This window comes from Puma concolor, chromosome D4 (assembly GCF_028749965.1).
Source record: "Puma concolor isolate L17-30 chromosome D4, mPumCon1.1.hap2, whole genome shotgun sequence".
Taxonomy (NCBI): Eukaryota; Metazoa; Chordata; class Mammalia; order Carnivora; family Felidae; genus Puma; species Puma concolor.
The window spans coordinates 40874986-40900592 of record NC_141679.1 but is presented as its reverse complement, the minus strand read 5'-3'; the positions used below and the strand labels follow the sequence as shown (position 1 = coordinate 40900592).

General features: G+C 39.8%; 1 protein-coding gene across 5 annotated transcripts in view; it reads left to right on the top strand.

Annotated features, from left to right (window-relative positions):
• The window catches only part of TTC39B (tetratricopeptide repeat domain 39B), a 129763-nt gene that overhangs the window by 80272 nt on the left and 23884 nt on the right, over window positions 1–25607 (top strand). For 4 of the 5 annotated variants that reach the window (XM_086685338.1, XM_025922071.2, XM_086685337.1 and 1 more), the window contains 9 exons: window positions 417–481; window positions 10517–10622; window positions 12001–12066; window positions 13572–13680; window positions 14822–14889; window positions 14980–15039; window positions 16479–16640; window positions 17503–17594; window positions 22584–22710. In XM_086685338.1, the coding sequence (XP_086541464.1) occupies window positions 417–481; window positions 10517–10622; window positions 12001–12066; window positions 13572–13680; window positions 14822–14889; window positions 14980–15039; window positions 16479–16640; window positions 17503–17594; window positions 22584–22710 (855 nt within the window). The remainder of the gene's footprint in view (window positions 1–416; window positions 482–10516; window positions 10623–12000; window positions 12067–13571; window positions 13681–14821; window positions 14890–14979; window positions 15040–16478; window positions 16641–17502; window positions 17595–22583; window positions 22711–25607) is intronic. The other variant, XM_086685335.1, reaches the window with a different exon arrangement.

Here is a 25607-nt window from a genome sequence, read left to right as displayed (position 1 = left end):
CCATCATTCCATTTACTGGAGTAGGATGGATTGGAAAGTTTGCCCTTAAGGCATATCCCTTAAATCAGCCGTTTGGATTCTGTTGAGCCCAGAAGAAAATTGCACAGTAGATGATGTTTATTACAGTAGATTTGGACTAACTTATTTTGCCCCTAATTGCTAAGGATTACTTCCTTAATTACTTATTTGAAGTGTTGCAAAGATTTTTGAAATGTTTTCTTTTTATTGCCATCTAACTTGGAAGACCAATTACAGAAAAGCATTTCAAATGTAAAGCAAGAGGAATGTTTCAATTTAAAGATTATGTCCTCAAAAGAGAGGGAGGGTTTTGTTCTAATCAAACAAATACCCAGATGTGAGGACAGTGTAAGAATCTTTTGCTAAGTGATCTAATTACTTCATTGAAATGTTTTCAGGATGAAAATATGATCAACTTCATCAAAGGTGGACTCAAAATTAGGACAAGTTACCAAATATATAAGTAAGTTAAAAATTAAGATCTCATTGTTTGTTTATTTATTTATTTATTTATTTATTTATTAAGATCTCATTTTTAAATGATTCTTATACTGTGTCCCCTTTGTACTTTAAAAAATTCTCATTAAGTACGACTAGGTTTTTTTTTTTTTTTTTTAATTTTTTTTTTCAACGTTTATTTATTTTTGGGACAGAGAGAGACAGCATGAACGGAGGAGGGGCAGAGAGAGAGGGAGACACAGAATCGGAAACAGGCTCCAGGCTCTGAGCCATCAGCCCAGAGCCTGACGCGGGGCTCGAACTCACGGACCGCGAGATCGTGACCTGGCTGAAGTCGGACGCTTAACCGACTGCGCCACCCAGGCGCCCCCGACTAGGTTTTTTTTTTTATTTGGTGTTGGTGAAAATGCACTTGGTTTTTGGCTTACTGAGTATGCATTCAGTGCTATAGGACAACAGAGTTTAAGTTTAAATACAATTTTGAGAAAAATAGCTGAAAAAAAAGTGCTACTAGCACAATTTCTAATTACATAATCTTAGTTTCTCTCTCCTAAAATCAATTTATAGATTTAAAATTACAGGTATGTCTTTGGTCCAGACTAGAGCAGTGCCCTGCTTGATAAAGTTTTCTGCAGTGATTTAAATAGTCAATGGAGGTGGGCCATAGTGTTGTTCATATGTTCTGTGTCCTTACTGACTTTTACCTACTTGTTCTATGATTTGTTCATGGAGTAAAAATCTCCAACTTTGATTCTGGAGTCACCCATATCTCTTGTTAGTTCTGTCAGTGTTTAGAACCTTGGTTATCAGATTGATGTGTGTTTTAATTGTTTTGTCTTTCTAATGAGTTAAACTTAAAATTTTTTTTTTTAATGTCTGTTTTTGAGAGGGGGGCGGGCAGAAAGAGTGATGGAGACACAGAATCCGAAGCAGGCTCTAGGCTCCGAGCTGTCAGCACAGAGCCTGATGCGGTGCTTGAACCCACGAGCTGTGAGATCATGAGCTGAGCTGAAGTCAGATGCTTAACCGATGATCCACCCAGGCACCCCTTAAACTCTTAATCGTTATGAAATATCTCTACTTAACTCCTTATGATTATTTCTTGTCTTGAAGTCTGTTTCATCTGATATTAATGTATTTATTCATGCTTTTTTTTATAATTAGTGTTTACATGTCACATATTCTTTTATTTTAAGCCTATCTTTGTTTTAATATTTAAATTGCATTTCTTATAGAGGCTTGTAGCTGGATCTTGCTTTTTTACTCAGTGTAACAAATGATATGTTTGTACTTGTGGCTGCCATTTTTTTTTTCTCTTGCCTTATTTGGTTTTCCCAGTTCTTTTTTGCCTTTCTTTGCTTTCATAAAAATTTAAACATATATATTCCAGTGTAATCAATCCCTCTATTGTTTTCTTAGCTATAGCCCTCTTTAATTTTTTAAAGGTTGCTCTAGTGATTATAAAATCCTTCTTACCTTACAACAGTCAACTTAGAGTTAATATTGCACTGTTACCCCTAAAACATAAGAACTTTGTGGAAGTATAATTTCATTTGCCACTTGTCTTTTATACTATTCTTATGATAGTACACTTACATATATTATAAACCTCACGATGCAGTGTCACACTTTTTCTTTAAACTATGATATCTTACAGATTTTTCTATTTACTCATATATATAGTTACCATTTTTGGTATTCTTCATTCGTTTCTGTATACTTTTGGACTGAAGAATTCCTTTCAATATTTCTTGTAGTACATGTCTGCTTTCAATAATCTCTCCATTTTCATTTATCTGAAAACGTCTTCATTTTTGAAGGCTATTTTTGCTTAGTACAGTATTCTGGGTTACAAGGTTTTCTTTTTTCTTCTTTCACCACTTTTAAACTGTCAGTCCATTGTATTATGGCCTCTGTTGTTTCTGATCAGAAGTCAGCTGTTGTATGTATTACCAGTGTATCATTTCTTCTGACTGCTTTGAAGACTCTTGTACCTTTGGTTCTCAGTAGTTTGCAACGTGTTTAAGTGTGCTTTGAGAAATTGTGGCCATTATTTCTACAAATATTTTTTTATGCTCCATTTTCACTGTTTTCCTCTTCTTTTAAGGTCCAATTACACATATTAGTCAGTCTGATTTTGTTCAACAAGTCACTGTGGTACTGTTTATTGAAAAGCATGGTTTTTTGTTTTTTGTTTTTTTAGATTGGCTCTCTGGGTCATCCTGGAGTCAGTTTTTATTGCTTGCTTTTTCTCTTGACCATATGTCATATCATTTTGTGTCTTCTCTTGACAACAGTATTTAAATTGTGCACTAGGTATTGATTCATTATAGAGACTCTTAATTCTATTATCTTCTTGGAAGAGTGCTGATACTTGTTCTAGGAATCATGAATTTGACTAGACTTAGACTCCAGACTCTTGACTCTCTACAAGAAGGTAGCACCTGAAGTCATGGCTCCTTTATTTCTTCTGTCTTGCTCTTGCTTTTGCTTTTCTTTGGAGTCTCTCCAGTATTCCAATAGTTCATGGGTCCAACAAGAATTTGATCTTGGTTTTTTCCTCCTGTGTGGTTCTCCCCTATCTGAAAATTTTTCCATTGCCTCACAGCCACTCTGGCAGTCTTGAACTCTGTACTCTGACTTTTTAAGGCAATAGGACTGTGTGGCTTTCTGTATCAGTTGTGGGCACCCCATATTGAGTGGACTGGAGAGTACTTCAGCTGACTAGCCATGTAAATGTGAAGTCCATATGAGAGTTGTTCTCATCTTTCAAAGGCTAATTCTTCTCCAGTTTTCTCCTACTTTTTGTTTTCACTTTCCAGTGCCTGAAAACACATTTTAAATGTATATTTAAGGGGCACCTGGGGGCTCAGTCGGTTAAGCATCCGACTCTTGGTTTCAGCTCAGGTTATGATCTCACGATTTGTGGGTTTGAGCCCTGTATCTGGCTCTGTTTGGGATTCTCTCTCCCTCACTATCTCTGCCCCTCCCCTGCTCACTTTCTTGGTCTTTCTTTCAAAAATAAATAAACTTAAAAAATATTTAAATTCTAAAGTTTATAATTGTTATCTGTGAGACAGTTAATCTAATACAAGCTAGTGTGTGTGTCATTACTAGGAGCAGATCCCCATTAGTGCAGAACCAAGATTTAGTGTTTTAAGAGATACTTTCAGGGGCGCCTGGGTGGCGCAGTCGGTTAAGCGTCCGACTTCATCCAGGTCACGATCTCGCGGTCCGTGGGTTCGAGCCCCGCGTCAGGCTCTGGGCTGATGGCTCAGAGCCTGGAGCCTGTTTCCGATTCTGTGTCTCCCTCTCTCTCTGCCCCTCCCCCATTCATGCTCTGTCTCTCTCTGTCCCACAAATAAATAAAAACGTTGAAAAAAAAAATTAAAAAAAAAAAAAAAAAGAGATACTTTCACACAAAGTGATTTAATAAAATTATATTCCATTCAAAATCGTATAGGTGGGGCAGAAATTTTGGGAATTGACATTTTGTTTTTAGTTTTCCTCTTGAAATACTTTTTATTTTTTATTTTTAAAAAAAAATTTTTTTTCAACGTTTTTTATTTATTTTTGGGACAGAGAGAGACAGAGCATGAACAGGGGAGGAGCAGAGAGAGAGGGAGACACAGAATCGGAAACAGGCTCCAGGCTCCGAGCCATCAGCCCAGAGCCTGACGCGGGGCTCGAACTCACGGACCGCGAGATCGTGACCTGGCTGAAGTCGGACGCTTAACCGACTGCGCCACCCAGGCGCCCCTTTTTTTAATTTTTATTTTTTTAATTTTATTAAAAAAAATTTTTTTTTTAACGTTTATTTATTTTTGAGACAGAGACAGAGCATGAATGTGGGGGGAGGATCAGAGAGAGAGGGAGACACAGAATCGAAGCAGGCTCCAGGCTCCGAGCTGTCAGCACAGAGCCCGATGCAGGGCTCGAACTCGTGAACCACAAGATCATGACCTGAGCCGAAGTTGGACACTTAACCGACTGAGCCACCCAGGCGCCCCTGAAATACTTTTTAGATGATACAAAAGAATGTTAAAGAGCTAATTGCTTTTCTAGTCATAAAAACTTAAAAAAACTGAATGAATTCAAGTAGTCTTTTTAAAAAAATAGTTTTTTGGGGCGCCTGGGTGGCTCAGTCGGTTGGGCGGCCGACTTCGGCTCAGGTCACGATCTCGCGGTCCGTGAGTTCGAGCCCCGCGTCGGGCTCTGGGCTGATGGCTCGGAGCCTGGAGCCTGTTTCCGATTCTGTGTCTCCCTCTCTCTCTGCCCCTCCCCCGTTCATGCTCTGTCTCTCTCTGTCTCAAAAATAAATAAAACGTTAAAAAAAAAATTAAAAAAAATAGTTTTTTAATGTTTAGTTTTGAGGGAGAGAGAGAGAGAGAGACAGAGCCAGAACATGAGCAGGGGAGGGCAGAGAGAGAGGGAGACACAGAATCTGAAGCAGGTTCCAGGCTCTGAGCTGTCAGCAGAGGTTGATGTGGGGCGTGAACCCACAAACAGCGAAATCATGACCTGAGCTGAAGTTGGATGCTTAACAGACTGAGTCACCCAGGTGTCCCAATTCAAGTAGTCTTAAAATGGCACAAACATATATATCAATGGAATGGAACAGATAGAATTTTGAAACAGACTCTGTGTGTGTATGTGTGTGTGTGCGTGCATGTATTTTTGCATACACAGACATTAACCTGGGAATTAAAAATATGTGACATTTGTATATATATATATATACACATTTATATATATATATATATATGAATGTATGTATGTATGTCTTTCAAAACAGTGGGAAAAGATGGATACTTTAACAAATGGTTTGGGGAAAATTGGTTCTTCATTTTGGAAAAAAAATATAAAAATAAATTCCATGTGGATTTAATATTAAGATATATTAAAAATTTTTTTAAATGTTTATTTATTTTTGAGAGAAAGACAGAGCGTGAGCAGCGAGGGGCAGAGAGAGAGGGAGACACAGAATCTAAAGCAGGCTCCAGACTCTGAGCTGTCAGCATAGAGCCCAATGTGGGGCTCAAATTCATGAGCTGTGAGATCAAGACCTGAGTTGAAGTTAGACACTTAACTGACTGAGCCACCCAGGATCCCCAATATTAAAATATTTTATTTATTTATTTATTTATTTATTTATTTATTTATTTATTATTTTTTTAAGGATATTTAAAATTTTTGTTGATGTTTATTTATTTTTGAGGGAGTGAGAGAGTATGAGTGGGGGAGGGGCAGAGAGAGAGGGAGAGACAGAACCAGAAGCAGGCTCCAGGCCCTGAGCTGTCAGCACAGAGCCCGATGCCGGGCTTGAACTCACAGACTGTGAGATCATGACCTGAGCTGAAGTCGGATGTTTAACCAACTGAGCCACCCAGGCGCCCCTAAAATATTTTTAAAAGAGTACTAGTGAAAATAGGAAAGTATTTTTTGTAGTCCTAAAGTACTAAAGCCATTAAACTTTTATTAAAAATTTTTTCACTTTGAAATAACTTCAGAATTTTTACAAAGAATTTTTATGTGTTCTTCATTCAGATTCACAAATGTTAATATATTTTTTAAAGAAAAAAATTTTTTAAATGTGTATTTAATTTTGAGAGAGAGAGAGAGAGAGAGAGGGAGAACACAAGCAGGGGAGGGGCAGAGCTAGAGGGAGGCACAGAATCTGAAGCAGGCTCCAGGCTCTGAACTGTCAGCACAGAGCCCTAAACGTGGCTTGAACCCACAAACCTTGAAATCATGACCTGAACCGAAGTTGGACGCTTAACCGACAGCCACCCAGATGCCCCACAAATGTTAACATCTTTTAGAACTGCAGTATAATTATTAAATTCAAGAAACTAACGTGGGTACTAACATTTACCCAGATTCCTCTAATTGTCCTATCAGTGTCCTTTTTCTGGTCTAGAACTGAATCCGAGATCAGAGATGTTGCATGTAGTTGTTATGTTTCTTTAGTCTTTTTTAATCTGAAAGAGTCCCTTAGTCTGTCTTTATTTTTATGACCTTGATATTTTTGAAGGATACTGGGCAGTTATTTTGTAGAACATCTTTCAGTGGGGACTTATCTAATATTTCTTATGATTAAATGCAGATTTTGCATTTATGGCAAGAATACCATGTAAGTGATATTGTGTCCTTTGTAGTGTATCATATCAGTAGATACATGATGTCAATTTCAGAAGCTTTTCTGAGTGTGACATAAAATCAGGAACCATAAAAGACTGACTTGACCAAATAGATGTTTAAATTTTCGTCAGGGCAAACTATACTACAATAAAATATGCCAATGGAAATGTGATCCAAAGACTCAGGGCAGATGACAGTGTGAGGAGCTCATAAGTTGGTGGGAGTCTAAGTTGATACAATTTTTTTGGAGGATGTTTGACAGTATGTATCAAAATTAAGAAAGTGTATTGCCTTTGATCTCAGAAGTCCCTTTTCTAAGGATTTATCCTAAGGACAGTTGTGATAGATTAATTATAGTTATGGTACTTGATGTAGGAAAAGTACTTAATGAATGTATAAGCACACTTTTAGCAGCACTGTTTATAATATGGAAAATTTGGAAACAAATGTTTAACAATAAGAATCTGGTTAAATAAATTATCCCATAGAATAGAATAATACACGCTTGTTAAAAAAATAAGGTAGCTTTCGTGCATTTTCATGGAAAATCAGCAATATAACCTATATAACGTATATGCTATATGATCCCATTTGTGGTTTTTAAATATCGCATTCTCACTAACACATAAAACCTCCTAGAAGGTTATGTACCAGGCTGTTAACAGTGATCTCTGCGGGATAGTCATGTGGAGGCACTCACACCTTCTCCACGTATTTGGGAATTTTGTAACAAGCATCTATTATCAGAAAATACATTTAGGGGCGCCTGGGTGGCTCAGTCGGTTGAGCGTCCGACTTCGGCTCAGGTCGCGATCTCACGGTCCGTGAGTTCGAGCCCCGCATCAGGCTCTGGGCTGATGGCTCGGAGCCTGGAGCCTGCTTCGGATTCTGTGTCTCCCTCTCTCTCTGCCCCTCCCCCATTCATGCTCTGTCTCTCTCTGTCTCAAAAATAAATAAATGTTAAAAAAAAAATAAAAAAAAAAAGAAAATACATTTATATTTTTATCAAAAAAGAAAAGAACTCTGACCATTGTTTCTGCCTCTTGCCATCCTACCTATATTTTGATGTTTGAGTTTTTAATGCATGTGCCTGAGCTTATAATTATCTTCTTACATAATTATATGCTTCCTGTCATTTTGAAATTTCCTCTTTCACTTCATGTCACAAAATATTAGGTCATTAAATATTTTTAGTTCATCATGGATTTTAATGGCTATATAGCATACCATTATGTGGGTATACCATATGTGTGTATGTATAAAGATATACACTCATTTGACTGTCTTCTTAATTCATTTTCTGTTTTTGCCTATTTAGTTTGCTTATACATTTTCATTATAAATAGTAATACAGTATCTCTCCTTATAGGTAAAGTTTTGTGTGTATCCATGCTATTTCCTTAGAATAAAATTGGATTTATTGGGTCAAAGGTATGCATGTGTTTAAGATTTTTGATTTATATTGCCAAATCATTCTGAAAAATAATTAGGTCGACAAACTTTTTCTAAAAGGGCTAGATGGTAAATATGTTAGGCTTGAGAGTCCTAAGATCTCTGTTGTAACTACTCAATTCTGAGACTGTAGAGTATAAGCAGCCATAGACAAAAAATGCATGAATGGGCATGCTTAGGTTCCAATAGCTTGCCAATCTCTGTACTATAACCACCTTTTACCAAAGCAGATGAATATGTCTATTTGGTTTTTTTTTTTTTGCCAACACTGGTTTTCCATTAAAAAAAAATGAAAATAATGCTTTATTATCACAAAAGCAGAATACATATTGAGGAAAATGGGAGAATGTAGATGAACAAATATTAACACACCCCATATTCTTTTCACCAGTAATAATGGCTGCTAGTATGTTAGTATGTATTCTTTCAGAATTGTTCCTATACAAATGTAAAGATATATGTAGTTTTTATTTTTTTATTTTGTATATGTATTTTTTAATGTGCGTACTCTTTTGTAACCTGCTTTTTCCTTTTTTAAAAAAGTTTTATATATTTAAGTAATCTCTATACCCAGTGTGTGGCTTGAACTCATGACCTTGAGATCAAGAGTTGCACAGTCTTATGACTGAGCCAGCCAGGTGCCCCATAATCTGCTCTTTTACTTTTCGATGTCAATAAATCTTCATTTCGTGTAATAATCTATCTTCACATTTTACTAGTTGGCCCCAAATTTCTTTTATTGCTGGTGTGTCTGTATCAGGATGCAACCCACGACTGTCTACTGCATCCTGTGTTTATGTCCATTACGTCACTTTTATTCTGAAACAGTCTTTCTATTCATGATGGTTGTTGAAAAGCCCAAGCCAGTTGTCTTGCAGAATGTCCCATGGATTTGTTTGATGGCTTTTTCGAGTTTCCATTCAGGTTGTTCTTTGTCTTAGTCAGCTCAGGCTGCCAGAACAAAATGCCACAGACTGGGTGGCTTAAACAATAGAATTTTATTTTCTTGAAGTTCTGGAGGTTGGAAGTCCAAGATCAGGGTGCCAGCATGATCCGGTTCTGGAGAGAGCTCTCTTTCTGGCTTGTAGACAGCCAGGCCACCTTCTCTCTTGGCCCTCACATGGCCAAGAGAGAGATAACCTCTTTCTTCTTTTTCTTCTAAGACCACCAGTCTTACCAGACTAGGACCCCATCCTTTAATTAAGGATTTTAGACCTCCTAAAAATTCCTGTCTTCAGATATCCTCACACTGGGGCATAGAGCTTCAACATAGGAATTTGGAGGTGAGGTGGGGGGAGGGGTACATAACTAATTCAGTCCACAGCCTTCTAGCTCCTTTTATTTCCTGTAAACTGGAAATGAGATCTGTAGGCTTACCAGATTCCAGTTAAATAAATTTGGCTAGAATACATCATAAATGAAGTTGTACGCTTCATAGTTATATCACACAAGGTGATACATAATATCTGGTTATTTCTTACTACCTTTTAAAAATTTATTTGTCAATTTGGTAAGCAATTCCTGTTCATTACCAACTTTTACATCTTTATCATTGTTTTATTTAAAAAAAACTTTTTTAATGTTTATTTATTTTTTTTGAGACAGAGAGACAGAGCATGAACGGGGGAGGGTCAGAGAGAGGGGGAGACACAGAATCCGAAGCAGGCTCCAGGCTCTGAGCTGTCAGCACAGAGCCCGACGCGGGGCTCGAACTCACAGACTGTGAGATCGTGACCTGAGCCGAAGTCGGACGCTTAACCGACTGAGCCACCCAGGCGCCCCTATCATTGTTTTAATTTGCACTTCTCGGATTAAGTATTTGCCTTTTGAACATATGAAAGGGAAGGGGGAAGTGCATAGAAAAGAAATTAATATGAGAAACCTAAAAGATTTGCTTGGACGGAATAGGAAAAAAAGACAGATGTGCAATTTTGATGGAACTTGCTGTCCTTCCTCAGTCTTCCTACTGGCAAGCTCTAGAATTTATTTGGTCTGAGATCATGGTGATCACACTGAAATTCACATCTTTTTGGCGGTAGCATCTCAGTCCTTCGGTGGAAAGGGTTGCTGAAGTGCGCACAGCAGCCGAGGGATGGAGCACATCTAGGAAGGCTTCTGTGCAATATTGCTGGAGAGCTGTGAGGTCACAGCCCTGTGGTCCTGTGGCTCTGGGGTCATGCTCGCTCACGTTCCAACTCTGTCTTGCTTTCAGCCCAGAAAGATGGGTCTTGATAAACAGTGTAGAAATGGGTGTGTCCGTTTTTCCTTAATGACTATTCCCCAGGTGGCCTTCAGGTTAAACTCAGCACAGCTGCCTCCATTTAAAAGTTGTCTAGTATTTCGGTTAATGACAATTACTTTATCGTGCATAAGTGGGAAAGTTGACTTAATGTGAATTTGCAGAGTCCTAGTAAACTTATGCAATAACATTTTTTCTTCAATCTAGAGAATGTCTTTCTATCCTGCATGTAATTCAGAAGAACAAAGTTGAGCAGCAGTTCTTCTATGAGTTTGAAGGGGGTGTCAAGCTTGGAATAGGTGCCTTTAATTTGGTAAGTAAATAATTATAAAGCCACCAGAAGCCTTTGTAAAAGAACCTAAGATGTTCAGCGCCTTGTCTACTGCGCGTGAACCTCTACCTGGGTTTGGTTGACAAGTAGCTAGAGTGCGATCTGTTTTTCTGTGTTGTGACCCGGTGGCGACTTTGGCCAGCATGTGTGGTAACGTTCTGCACATGCTCAGAGTCGTTTTGGATTGTACAATAGGGGAAGCGTGCAGCACTTGAATGGGTTAGTAACAGTTTTGGTAAGAAGGAGCTTGGAATCTGGTTCCGTTTTCACATCAGAAATACTGTTACTTTAGCAATGGTGGCTCTGGAATTGGAAATAGGTGAGGCAGCAGTGATATACCTTGAGGAGCGATTATGATGCTGTGAGGGAGACAAAGAGTTTGAGTAGATATTGCCAAATTGTAATATATTATTTAGGGATTTTGATATTTGTCAAGGTTTGATTAGAATTGATGAGAAAGTCAAGGGGTAAAGGAAATAGTACACATAAGTATGTATGTCACCATGGCGTCTTTGTTCATGAGCCCATTGGTCGATGATGGGGGTGCCTGGAGAAAGAGGCTGACTGGTCTCTGTAGAACAGGTCATCTTATTCATCTGGTTATGAAAATCCTCCTCTGCTCAGGTCAGCCTTTGGTGAACATTTACATGGGACACAAACATCTTCCCTTTTTTTTTTTTTTGCTCATTCAGAGAGGACTGTACTCCTCCCTAGACCTTTTTGTCATTAATTTCCCAGTGATACTGCTTCCAAATCCTTGAACGTCCAGCTAACTCTTGGCTTCAGCCTGTGAGTCTGTAGAGAATTGCGCATGTGGCCTTCCAAGCAAAGGGAACTAACAGGTGCACCGCTCAAAGTCCTGCACTGGCTGGCTTGTGCCTCCCCACTGCTCCTCAGGGTGGTCTTAGAAAGGGACCGCAGGACCGTGCTATTCACTTTTGGGTGATGCGCGCATGTTATGTGGAGTTCAGCAGACTTGCTTTCTGGGAAAGGAGGTTAAGAGAAACCTTATTTGGAAGTGGGCCCTGAGGGAGTGCCTTCTCACCGCTTCATCATTCGACATAAAAAGAGCATGTATTCTTTAGAGCGTCTGGAAAAGGCCCGGGTTTTGTTTGTTCGTTTTGTGTTGTTTTTAAATTTTTTAGGTTCATTTTCTTTGCTAAATGAAATTAATTCACAGGTAGTGATTACTGTATGTGCAATATGTGATGATTGAGGTATGTACAGTGGTTTAAAGTTGGATCTAGTTTTTCATATTACTGAATTATTAAAACTTAAAGTTGTTTGGAGGTGAACATTTCTCTATAGTTAGATACACTAACAAATAAGTATGCTTGTATTTTTTTTTTTTTTCTTGCAGATGCTCTCCCTTTTACCAGCACGGATTATCAGACTACTAGAATTTATAGGATTTTCTGGAAACAGGGTACAAATTTAATTTTATCTTAATTTTGACAGGGAAGATGCAAACATTATTTGTTGGATACGAAGGAATGCAATACATCCTCATAACTAGCGTGACAATTATTGGCAATTTGTTTGCAGGATAGTAAAGAGCCACTGGGGTCTTGATCATACTTTTCAGAAGTCGAGATGGTTTTTCTATTGAAAGTTAAAATTTTTTATCTTTGTTACCTAAATTCTGGAATTCAAAGTTATGTTTTACTAAGGTTGCTGCTTGCTGGACTTTAGTAGTCTTGTGTGGTTAGAATATGCTTCTTTAACATTTCAGCAACCCTAGAGTGTTCTGTAAAACCAGGAAATTAGGCTAGATTTCCATGTCTCACATTTTATGATTCACACGGATCAAGTATAGTTGTAGTATTTTGGGTTTCTTTGTACTTTTACAAGTTTCATGACAAAACTAAGGAAATTTGTTTTCCATGAGTTTAATTCATTACGTTGTTTCTTCTTCTTCTTCTTCTTCTTCTTCTTCTTCTTCTTCTTCTTCTTCTTAAGTTTACTTAATTATTTTGAAAGACAAAGAAAGAGGAGAGGGACGGAGAAAGAGAGAATCCCAGGCAGGCTCCGCACTGCCAGCGTGGAGCCTGAGGTGGGGCTTGAGCTCACGAACCCATGACCTGAGCTGAAACCAAGAGTTGGATGCTCAGCTGACTGAGCCACCCAGGCGCCCCTCCCTCGTTCATTATATTTCCATGTGCTTGCTTCATAGTGTATGACATTTATTAAATGTAATACTCAATATGATATTACCAGGGTTGTCTTATTGCAAAAGCTGTCCCTGTTAGTAAAGAGGGCAGGTTTTGAGAACTATATGGGAACAAGTATAAGAAACTATTTTTTTCCCCCAAACAGGCCTTGTACTTTTTTGTTTCTGTGCTTCTGCTGGTCTCTATTTTGGATGTCCTCCCTAGCCACCATCCTTCCAAATAATGTTCTGTTGAGATCCTCTCCATCCATTAGGTTTGAGAGAAATGTCAGCTGTTCTCAAACTTTCCCTTATTCTCTCCCAGTGAGGCTCAAGTATTCCTAACCCAGAATCATTTACTTACCCACCTTTTTTATGACACTCACAGTATTTTAATACAATTGTGGGTTCACGTAGCATTTTGATGGAAAGATCTTTGACGACAAAACTGTATTTGTTCATGCCAACCATAATGCCTTGCACTTAGATCCTCAATATGTTTTAATAAATCAATATTTTTATAGGAGAAATACAACATTTCTGTGAAATGAGCACTGCCTTTATCCTCTCCGTAGAATCACATAATAGAAAGAATTTGTGAGATTATCTTATCGCCAGTTTAAAATGTGAAGTTTATTTCTAGTTAGGCATTACCCCTTTCTAAGCTCTTAAAAAATAAAGCCTGCTTTCACGGAGTGGGGAGATAGGTGAACACTCGGTAGTGTCTGAATATGATTTTTCAGTCATGCACTGTCCTTCTGAAACGCTTTTACTTCCCACAGGAGTTGGGGCTCCTGCAGTTACAGGAAGGCGCGTCAGGAAGAAGCATGCGCTCCCCACTGTGCTGCTTAACTATTCTAGCTTTCCACACTTATATCTCCCTGATACTTGGTAAGGACTGTGCCACATTTTATGTCATTGAAAGCTGATTACCTCTCGTCTGAGTAAGTAACACATTTAGGTTGTACCCTTGGTCCAACCAGCATTAACAGTTGATTATACTTTAGTTAAAAAAATTAGAAAAAATATCACTAAAAGCTAGTAGTTTATTTTTTTATATAAAATTTTTTTAATGTTTTTATTTATTTTTGAGACAGAGAGAGACAGAGCATGAGCAGGGGAAGGGCAGAGAGAGAGGGCAACATAGAATCTGAAGCAGGCTCCAGGCTCTGAGCTGTCAGCACAGAGCCCGACGCGGGGCTCGAACTCATGGACTGTGAGATCACGACCTGAGCCAAAGTCGGACGCTTAACCAACTGAGCCACCCAGGCGCCCCTAAAAGCTAGTAGTTTATATCTGCTTGCTTTTTTTCTCTTTTTTCAGTAAAACTGGAAAATAGTGACATTTGTCATATAACATTTGGCAGAGGAGGTGGATGGAGGGTTTCTTTCACTGAATTTTTTTATCTGTTTTCCTTAAAAAGTTGTATAAAGTTTGCTTAAGGTGATCTATTTTAACATATTCGTATTAGATTTCTTTTTGCATAGAAGATTAAATGTTCGGCTAAGATAAGTTAATATTGCTGTTAAAACCAGAAAGCCCAAATAGGACTCAAAGACAGCTCCTTCCATTCTTTTTTTTTTTTTTTTTAATTTTTTTTTTTCAACGTTTCTTTATTTTTGGGACAGAGAGAGACAGAGCATGAACGGGGGAGGGGCAGAGAGAGAGGGAGACACAGAATCGGAAACAGGCTCCAGGCTCCGAGCCATCAGCCCAGAGCCTGACGCGGGGCTTGAACTCACGGAGCGCGAGATCGTGACCTGGCTGAAGTCGGACGCTTAACCGACTGCGCCACCCAGGCGCCCCCAGCTCCTTCCATTCTTAAGAATTAGCCTGTGCCAGAGCTTTCTTAAAGTGAAGTCAGAGATGGGACTTGTCTTATTTTATTTCCCAAATGCAAAATTGCCAAATTAGCAGTTTTTTATCTGTTCCACGATTAGGTGTTTGCTAGATCTTAATGAAATTTGGAGAATTACTTATAAGTATCTACCCTGTTTTGTGAAGACTGAGGCTTTTCCTATTGAATTTCTAGGTACAGGAGAAGTGAATGTTCTGGAAGCAGAGAGTCTCCTTGCACCCTTCCTCCAGCAGTTTCCAAATGTATGCTTAGAATTTCAAGTGCATGTTTCAACCATGACCAGTCAAGCAGGGCTGACCACTGATTGGTCTGTCTTCTTCCTTTCTCCACAGGGCTCCCTCATGTTGTTTTATCATGCCCGGATAGAGCTGCTGAAGGGAAATGTGGAAGAGGTAATTTATTTTGGGAGAATAACTTGGGGAGTTGTCTGTAAGGTGGAGTTGCATTAGACTCATTCTATATAAGTAGATTCAGCTGTATGCACTAGGCAGAAACAGAGAAAAAATATGTTATTTTTTATGCCCGATTTTAATTTGGTATATGCATCTACTGTATATAAATTACTGAATATAGTCTATACTTACACTTTAAGTACATGAGGCAGTTCAGGGTAGACTATGCGAAGTACAGGTGGGCACATGTAAGAGGTTTTCAAACAATGTCATCAGTTTCTGTATTACATATTGACTTTGGAAGCTAGCCCCGGCATAACATACAACTTCTCCTTCACTGTATGGTACATACTCCTCATCAAAGGAAAGTAGTTATTGACTCTCTTGAAGAAGAGGAGTGTGGAGCTTTTCATATAAATATACTCACAAATAATTTTCTTCCACGTCAGTGAGGTCAAACATACGCATTTTTCTTTGATTTGTTTTTTTTTTTCTACTTACAATGCGTCTTGGATTTCTTTCCAGGTCAGTATATCTAAATCTCCTTCATTCTTTTTGATGGCTGGATTTTATTCCATGAGATGGAAATATGATACTTAGTAAAGCAGTCCACTACTAATAGACATTTGGCTACTATAAATAATGCTCTTGTAACCATCATCATGTGTATGTTTCTGTGCACAGGTGTATTTATATAAGATAGGTTCTGATAATCAGGATTCCAAAGTCAAAGATGTTTGCATTTTAATAAATTTAGCCAAATTGCCCTTCTAACTTAAGGTTATTCCATTTAAACTCCTATAAAGATATGAAAACACTTGTTTCTTGTGCACTTTGGCAACTCTGGATATTATCTGTTTTGCTTTTGCCCATGTCATGGCCAAAATATGATAGTTTAATTTTTAAATTTGTATTTTTCAGTTTACAGATTTTTTCATATGTATGCTTGCCACTTGTATATCTTTTTCTCTGATTTACCCATTCATATCTTTGACTGTTTTCCCATTGAGTGGTCTTTTTCTTAAGGATTTTATAAAATTGTTGTATGCTAAGGGTTAATTCTTGGCCAGTTGTGGATATAGTGATATCTTCTCCCAGTCTGCCTTTAACTTTGTTTAAGGTATATTTTAACTTCTGGAAGTTCTGACTTTTATTTTCAGCTTTTTTATAAAGGACTTCTGCATTTTATATCTTACTTGGGAAGGAATGTCACTACTCCCACATTATAAAGTTCCACAGCCGCCTCAGGAAGCTAAATCAAGAGGCAGAACTTAATTGTATCATGGCATGTGGGGAAAGGAACATATATCATCACATTGAGTGGCTTAATGAGTTATGCTTTTGTTCTTTTTGTACAAAGTGATTTATGTATTTTTCCATTAGGTTATTACCTCCTTGTCTAATATCTGGATGATCAGCTTTATGCAATTGACTTATAGGCACAAGAGATACTTCGAAAATGCATTTCAGTTCAAGAAGAATGGAAACAGTTTCACCATCTCTGTTACTGGGAGCTGATGTGGATTTATGTGTTTCAACAAAACTGGATGGAGGCATATTACTATTCCGATCTGCTTTGCAAAGAAAGTAAATGGTCCAAGGTAAAGTGCTATGCTTTCATTGATGTTACCTGTTTGCTAATAAGTGTCCAGGATAATTTTTGTTTAGGACTGTTTGTTCAGTAGTATGACATTAACATTATTTTTTCAACTTAGAGGTTTGTTGGAGGAAATAGGCATTAAGTACCTACTGTTTATAAGCACTATCCCTCAGCACTACATGCTCTAAAAGCCATCCAAACAGTCCTTTTAAACGAAGAAGCTTTACCTCTGAGGATGAAGTGCACTTACATTTAAAAGTTATTAAATATCAATAGCCTTTGATAATTTTTCTGTAGATTTTATGATGCCCTATGACAAAGCTCTTCTTTTCTTCTTTTTTTAAATGTTTATTTATTTCTGACAGAGAAAGAGACAGAGCGCAAGCAGGGGAGGGACAGAGAGAGAGGGAGACACAGAATCCAAAGCAGGCTCCAGGCTCTGAGCTGTCAGCACAGAGCCCAATGCGGGGCTCGAACTCACAAACTGGGAGATCGTGACCTGAGCTGAAGTCGGATGTTTAACTGATTGAGCCGCTCAGGCGCCCCAAAGCTTTTCATAATTAAAATTAATTCTGATCTATTTGTGAGAAGTTGGGAGAAATGAGGTGCATATTTCTTGTTCATTCTGTGATCTTTCTCGCCCATGAACATGACAGTTGTATAATAGGAAAATGGTCAAAATTAACTGAAAGGTGTTACTCTCAATAGGAACGGCAGTATAAGACTTCATTTCCTTTTATTTCTTTGATGGCTTTTTAAGTATTACATCTAGACGGTTTGCAGGTCGTTCCTGACTTGCAAGATAGAAATGTCATGTACCTAGAGATGCCCTATAACCAGCTGCTTTTCTTCTTTTCCTGAAGGCAACATACGTATTCTTGAAAGCTGCAATTTTGAGTATGCTTCCAGAGGAGGATGTCGTAGCAACTAAAGAGGATATAGTAATCTTATTCAGGTAAGCAGGGCACCGTTGCTGTAACGGGGATCCCGAACACCTCTTTCTTTTCCCCTAAGTGCCCTCCCACGCATTACCTTCATGTTTTCTTTAATTTCTACTCATTCGATGCAGGGACCCTTAGAACCATATTCATAGAAGGTCTTTTGTGAGCTAATCTGTTTAACTTTGTTTAGATAAGTATCCATAAATCATCTGTAATCTTACTTTTGAGCACCTTCTGTATGAAGGATACCATGTGAGGTGCTGAATAAACAGGCGTGGCTCCTGTCCTTGGGTTATGATCTTGTAGTGGAACCAGACATCAATGAAATAGTCACACAAATAACTGCAAACTTACAATACCTGAGTAATTTTTTTTCTTCCTACTCTTCTTGCCATCCCATCTTAGTAGCTCTGTAGACTCATCCTATTTTATCCAGCTGTTACATGTTGATGTCTTAGAGCCTCAACCTTAGGAAATCTCAGCCAGGCCAAGTTTACATCCCTAGTTCAGATTTCCTGACTGAGCTCCAGACCTGTATATCCAGTTTTCATTTGCCCCCTTCACTTGGACATGTGAAAGCATTTTCAACTCACCATGTTCTGTCTTCCTGAGCAAACCTGGTGTTCTTTCTGCTCGGGGTGACTGAGACCACAGTTAGCAAGCCAGAAGCTGATAATAACTTGCATCGCCAACGGGACCCACTATCCCCGGCCCATCCCCCAATGGGAGGAGAAGTGTGTATAAGAAGGTAGAGGTGCGAGTGTGAGGTGGTGTCTGAAGGTGGAGGAGGAGCTTCTGGGGCAGCAGGGACTTGCAGTGATACAGTTTCAGACCAGGGGAACAGAAACCAGAGATGACCCTGCTACAGGAAGGAGCACTGCACATTAAAGAGCTAACCAATGGGTGTTGGATGGAAACCAATTTGACAATAAATTTCATATTAAAAAAAATGAAGAGCCAAAAGGTGATATTTGATAGGACATTATGCTACATTTTATGTACACTTGACCCTCGAACAACATGAATTTGAACTGTGTGGGTCCACCTACGCGCAGGTTTTTTCTTTTCTTTCTTTTTTTTTTTTATAAATACAGTATAATACTGATACTGTAGTTTCTCTTATGATTTGCCTAGATTTTCTTTAGCCTACTTTATTGTTAGAATATGGTATTAATACATACAACATAGAAAATATGAGTTAACCAATTGTTATCAATAAGGCTTCTGGTCAACAGAAGGCTATTAGTAGTTAAACTTTGGGGGAGTCAAAAAGTTAGGGATTTAAAAAAAAATTTTTGTTGTTTATTCTTCAGAGAGAGAGAGAATGTGTGCGCAAGCAGGGGAGGGGCAGAGAGAGGGGGTGACACAGAATCCGAAGCAGGCTCTGGTCTCTGAGCTGTCAGCCCAGAGCCCGACATGGGGCTCGATCCCACAAACCATGAGATCATAAACTGAGTCGAAGTTGGACGCTTAACCAACTGAGCCACCCAGGAGCCCCAATTATATGTGGATTTTTGACTCTGTGGGGGTCGGTGCCTTTGACCACCCCCCATGTTGTTCAAGGGTCAGCTGTATATAGGTCAAAAGAAAAGAAAGGTCAAGCGTGACTCAAAATACATCTCACAACACACAATATTCCATTTTTTTTTTTTTTTTAATTTGTTTTTTCAACGTTTATTTATTTTTGGGACAGAGAGAGACAGAGCATGAATGGGTGAGGGGCAGAGAGAGAGGGAGACACAGAATCGGAAACAGGCTCCAGGCTCTGAGCCATCAGCCCAGAGCCCGACGCGGGGCTCGAACTCATGGACCGTGAGATCGTGACCTGGCTGAAGTCGGACGCTTAACCGACTGCTCCACCCAGGCGCCCCCACAATATTCCATTTAAACACAAGACAGAGGGACAGGATCCTCGGTAACCCTAGCAGGGCTGATAATGTACTCGAGTAGAGGTGGAAGTCAGACTGGAGGTGGCTGAAGAGTGAATGGGACATAGGGAAATGTAGAGTTGAGTATAAATGCATCCCTGGATAATTCTGACTATGAAGGGGAGGGGAGAGAGAGCATTGGTAGTTGGAGGGAGATATCATGACAGAGAATGTTTTAATGGGAGAGTTGTGAGCATTCTTAGAAACCACTGGGAAAGATCCAACTGAAGAAGAGAAGTTACACGTACAAGCAAGAAATGGGTTAATTGATATTTGTAAGTCTGCTGAAAAGGCAGGAGGAGTTCGAATCCAAAGCACTGATGGCATGGTTGGTTTTATTTAGGAGGAGGACCAGGTCCTCTACTGGATCAGAAGGGAGGAAGCCCAGGACAGGTGCAGAGGCAGGCAAGCCTACACAAGGCAGGCAAGCTTGTGTAATATGCAAGGAAGGGTTCTCCATCTCCTAACTTGTGTCTTTCTTTACAAAGGAGGGGTCAGGGTCATCTATTGAAAGAGGGAGGAGTGGGCTGGAGGTGCGAGGGGGATGGAGAGTGTTCGGAAACAATTGTTGCAGAGAGCGGGACGGTGAGGTGGTGAGAGAAACACTGTAGGAGGAATGGCAGGTAGCACAAGGGCCCATCTGAAGGCGGTGCTGATGAATTTACGGAGATACCTGTCAGCTCTCACTGCAGGTGCAGGGAAGAGGCACACTGAACATCATCCAGAGCTGGGTTTTTGCCAGGTGAGTGTAGCGACTAGGCAGAGGACAAGGGAGTTTAGGTCTGAGGCCATTGAGTGCGGCCGTAAAGGACAGGGCGATCTAAGCAGGAATATGGAGGAACAGGGAGAGAGAGGGAGATTTTGGATAGGGAGAAAGTCGAAGGGCAAGTAGACTGAAAGTCTTGCTAGAGCAGCCAAGTTAGAATGAAGAGAAGGGTATTCAGAGTGGTGTGCTTGGGTTTGTGCTTTGAGTAGAAAAGTTGCAGGTGACGAAGTGGTGTTAAGATATAACTGCGGGGCCCGCTGGCTCTGGTAGAGGGGAGGAGATGAGCCCTGGAGATGAGAAAGTTAAGAACAGAGAAGCCCTGCTACATTCTTCAGACATAACTAACGACAAAACCTTTTACGTGGAGTACTGCATTCTGTGCCCACGTTATGAGAAATAACATCTTAGCTGAACCGTCAGACTTGTCAGAGCAGATTTGAAGAGACGACTAGGACTGCTTTTTCATCTTCTTTTTGAAAGCTCTCTTTGAACATAGGACCACGTATGCTAACTGCAGAATCAACCTCAGTGGAAGGCGTGGTATGAAAAACGCCACCTCTTACTGGTACAATGCGTGTCCTTGTTTCCCACAAACAACAAAAGGAATGGAATGGAATGGAATATTAAGATACAATGAAGTCTTTTAAGTCTCTCTTATTTCTTCCACCTTAGAGTGAATTTTCTTCGTATCAAAGTAATTTCTGTGAAACATGTAATCAGTCTCATTTTCCGGAGACAGCTCGAGGTCTGCTGTATGACAGCATCTAATTTGTCAGGACAAGGAGAGGAGAGTTGCCCAAATGAGCGTTTTCTTCATACAGCCTGTGCAGTGTTCAAACCTTGCGGTCTCCTTTGCAGTACACGCTCCTGTCCTCTGCCCTCAGCCCCCACCTCACATTTCCACCGCTTCTTCCACTGATGTGACCGAACATCAATCCAATCACGAGCATTCTGCCTTAAAACTCCTATCCCCAAGTTGTGCCCAGAAATAACCGAACACAACCTTGTCCTCTTATTGTAGCATTTTGTCTCTTGTTTCATCTTTTCTTTCAGTGATGTCATTGGATATTTCCCTGAGCAGCAGCCTGTTGGATGCACTTATAAATTTGTGTGTAAGAAAGTGCTCTGGGAACATGGGGTCTCTCCACCCTATGCTCATTTTTATGGGCTTGCGAATTTTGCAATTGGGATTCCTTAGACTTTTTTTTTTTTTTTAATTTTTTTTTCAACGTTTTTAATTTTATTTTTGGGACAGAGAGAGACAGAGCATGAACGGGGGAGGGGCAGAGAGAGAGGGAGACACAGAATCGGAAACAGGCTCCAGGCTCCGAGCCATCAGCCCAGAGCCTGACGCGGGGCTCGAACTCACGGACCGCGAGATCCTGACCTGGCTGAAGTCGGACGCTTAACCGACTGCGCCACCCAGGCGTCCCCGATTCCTTAGACTTTTAAGAGGAAGTTTGTAAACATGGTGCACGACCTTAGCTGATTATTTTCAAAATAACCAGTGTTTGGTAAACTTTTGCTCAGAGTACGTTAGTCGACGGCTGTGTTTGAGGCATATTATCTTACAGATCTGTGCCATAGCAAATAGGTAGGAATAGGTGAGAATAGATAGGAATAGGAAATGTACCATGCACACTTTTCCTTTCCCTGGGCATCCACAGTGTAAGTAAATACTTGGGACTCTTTCCTGCTTACTTATGAAGATTGCCAATTTTATATCTAGATTTCTTTGATTGTGTTTGATAGATTAAGACATGAGCTAAGTTAACTAGAGGGAAGTGTGTGTCAATCAGTGGTTCTCACATTTTTTTTAACTTCATTTATTTATTTTGAGAGGGAGCGAGAGCATGCAAGAGCGTGCATATGCATATGAGTGAGTGGGGAGGGGCAGGGAGAGAGGGAGAGAGAGAATCCCAAGCTGGCTCTGCCCTGTCAGCATGGAGTCCAAGGTGGGGGGCGGGAGGGGAGGGGGGGCTCAGTCTCACGACCATGAGCTCATGACCTACGCCTGAACCAAGAGATGGACACTTAACTGACCGCGCCACCAAGGTGCCCCCAGTGGTTCTCACGTTTGAGCACACATCCAAATCACCCGGAGGACTCACCAGCCTCTGGATTGCTGGGTGCAGCTCTGGGGTCATTGATCTTAGGTCTGTGGTGGAGTCTGAAAATTTGCATCTGGAACAAATTTCCAGATACTGCCGATGCTGCCGTTCTGGGGAGCACAGTGTGGAAACTGCGGGTGTCAGTAACGTATGTGTCCTAATGACCTGTTGCTGGGGTTGGGGTTGGGCTCTTTGCAGACAGGTGGAGAGCCTGAAGCAGAGAATTGCGGGGAAATCCATCCCCACCGAGAAGTTTGCTGTGAGGAAGTCTCGACGTTACTCCTCTTCGTTGCCTGCACCTGTGAAGCTCGTCTTGCCCGCCCTGGTATCTGCCTTTATTTTATTTACTGTTTGTGTTTTAGAAATAAATTGTCTGTTGTAGCAGCAGGGAGCATACCTAACTTTTGCTGTGAAGTTTAACTCAATTAAAAGCCACTGTAAGGGTGTTTCTAAGGCGAAGATTTATAAATTATTAAAAATGGAATAATCATCATAAAAATTATAGCTAATGTTTTTTGACCAGTTGGTATGTTCTAGGCATTATGGTATTTTAAAAATATATCACTTAGGGGCATCTGGGTGGCTCAGTTTGTTAAGCATCCGACTTCGGCTCAGGTCATGAGTTTGAGCCCCGCGTCGGGCTCTGTGCTGACAGCTCAGAGTTTGGAACCTGCTTTGGATTCTGTGTCTCCCTCTCTTTCTGCCCCTCCCCTGCTCGCACTCTGTCTCTGTCTCTCAAAAATAAACATTAAAAAAATTAAAATATATCATTTAATATTTTTTGAAAGCCTATTTTAAAAAATGTATCCTTTAATTCTTATAGTAACCATAAGGGTACTTTCTCTTTATAGCCCCATTTTATAGATATGGAAATTGAGGCAGAGACGTGAGTCAGCTTAATTGAAGTTGAGTTGAATTCTAATGCAAGCCACGTATATGCTTCTGCCTTTTCTAGTAGCCACATTAAAAAATAAAAGGTAAAAAAAATTTAAAAATTAAAATAATTTTAAGAATATATTTTGTTTAACCCAGTATATGTAAAATGTTGCTGTTTGAGCACGTAACCAATAAAAACTTAATGAGATATTTCATATTCTTTTCTGTTGTTCTAATTATTTGAAATCTAGTGTGTATTTTACTCTTAGGGCACATCTCAGGTTGGAATAGCCACACTTCCGTGCTCAAGTGCCCTAATTGGTTGGAGGCTGTTGTATTCAGCAGTGAAGTTTTGGAGCTCACATTCTTTTTTTTTTTTTTTTTTTTTTTGCTGGGTCTTTGCTTTATTTTAATTCATCAGACAACTGAAGTTAAACAGATCTTGTTTTGTACCATCTTTTGTATGACATATACTCCCTTTTGTATTTTTTTTTCAATATATGAAGTTTATTGTCAAATTGGTTTCCATACAACACCCAGTGCTCATCCCAAAAGGTGCCCTCCTCAATACCCATCACCCACCCTCTCCTCCCTCCCACCCCCCATCAACCCTCAGTTTGTTCTCAGTTTTTAAGAGTCTCTTATGCTTTGGCTCTCTCCCACTCTAACCTCTTTTTTTTTTTTTCCCTTCCCCTCCCCCATGGGTTTCTGTTAAGTTTCTCAGGATCCACTTAAGAGTGAAACCATATGGTATCTGTCTTTCTCTGTATGGCTTATTTCACTTAGCATCACACTCTCCAGTTCCATCCACGTTGCTACAAAGGGCCATATATCTTTCTTTCTCATTGCCACGTACTACTCTATTGTGTATATAAACCACAATTTTTTTTTTTTTTTTTTTTAATTTTTTTTTCAACGTTTATTTATTTTTGGGACAGAGAGAGACAGAGCATGAAGGGGGGAGGGGCAGAGAGAGAGGGAGACACAGAATCGGAAACAGGCTCCAGGCTCCGAGCCATCAGCCCAGAGCCTGACGCGGGGCTCGAACTCACGGACCGCGAGATCGTGACCTGGCTGAAGTCGGACGCCTAACCGACTGCGCCACCCAGGCGCCCCAAACCACAATTTCTTTATCCATTCATCAGTTGATGGACATTTAAGCTCTTTCCATTATTTGGCTATTGTTGAGAGTGCTGCTATAAACATTGGGGTACAAGTTGGAGCTCACATTCTTGTTACGCTGTTTAGGTTAGGCTTCATGAAAGCATAATTTCAACTTAAATTTTCTTAATGGAGATTTCTTTAAAAAGTTCTGAATATTTCAAATTATTCTGGCTCTTTGGGGCTTTGGTTTTATGTAGGTGTCACATACCATAGAAAAGCCGTTACGTGCAAGCTGACATCTGTAGTCCTCCTTTGGGGGTGTGTGTGTGTGTGCGTGCGCCTGGTCATATAATTCTCTGGAAATATTTCTAGAAATGGAATTCCTGGTTGAAGGGTGTATGCATTTACTATTTAACATTGACACATTGTCCTCCAGAAAGGCTGTACTGGTTTAAATTTCTACCAACAGTGTTTTGCTCTTTTAATTTGCATTTGCCTGTTGGTGTGGTTGAGCATCTTTTCGTGTGCTGATTCATTTTTATTTCTTCTTTTGTCACTTGTTCATATACTAATGTAAGTTTTCATTAGTTTTTTTGTCATCGACTCATAGGAGCTCTTTCTATAGTCTGTGAAAAAGAGCACTGCAGCCCCCAGCAGGTGTCAGATAGGAGCTAGCCTGTACCTAGTTCCCAGGTCCACGTATTCTCCGCTTAAGATATCTCTGAGAGCACCACTGTCAGACCAGGTTATTCTGTGCCTGTGATGGAGCGAGACAAAAATATCACTTTACAATCCTATCTGAGCATAGATAAAAACAGGAACACCATGCAAATCACAAAAATGACCAAACATCCCCCTTTCCAGCTAACACGGGAGCCTGCTGCTGGTTTACCATATACAGCTTTTAGATCTGTTCCCGATTGATTTCTATCAAGTGATTTGCATTGGGAATTTTTTTCTTTGTGTCATAGAACTTTTGCAAGAACTTTCTAAAGCATAATAGTCCTTTCTGTGCCCTACAGCTTAGATGCTGGTGTGTACATAACTATAGCCTGCTTTGATCATTAAGGGTTTTAAGGAAGGGTAACTCACTGAACTTCTTTCTGCAGGTTTAAGGGGGTAGAATTGGTTTGAATTTGTGGTAACTAGGAATCTCACCGAATTGCCATTTTTCATAAAATCTCAAATATGAGCTTGCCTTCTTCCTCCTGCTTTTCTTTTTCTTCTTCTTCTTCTTCTTCT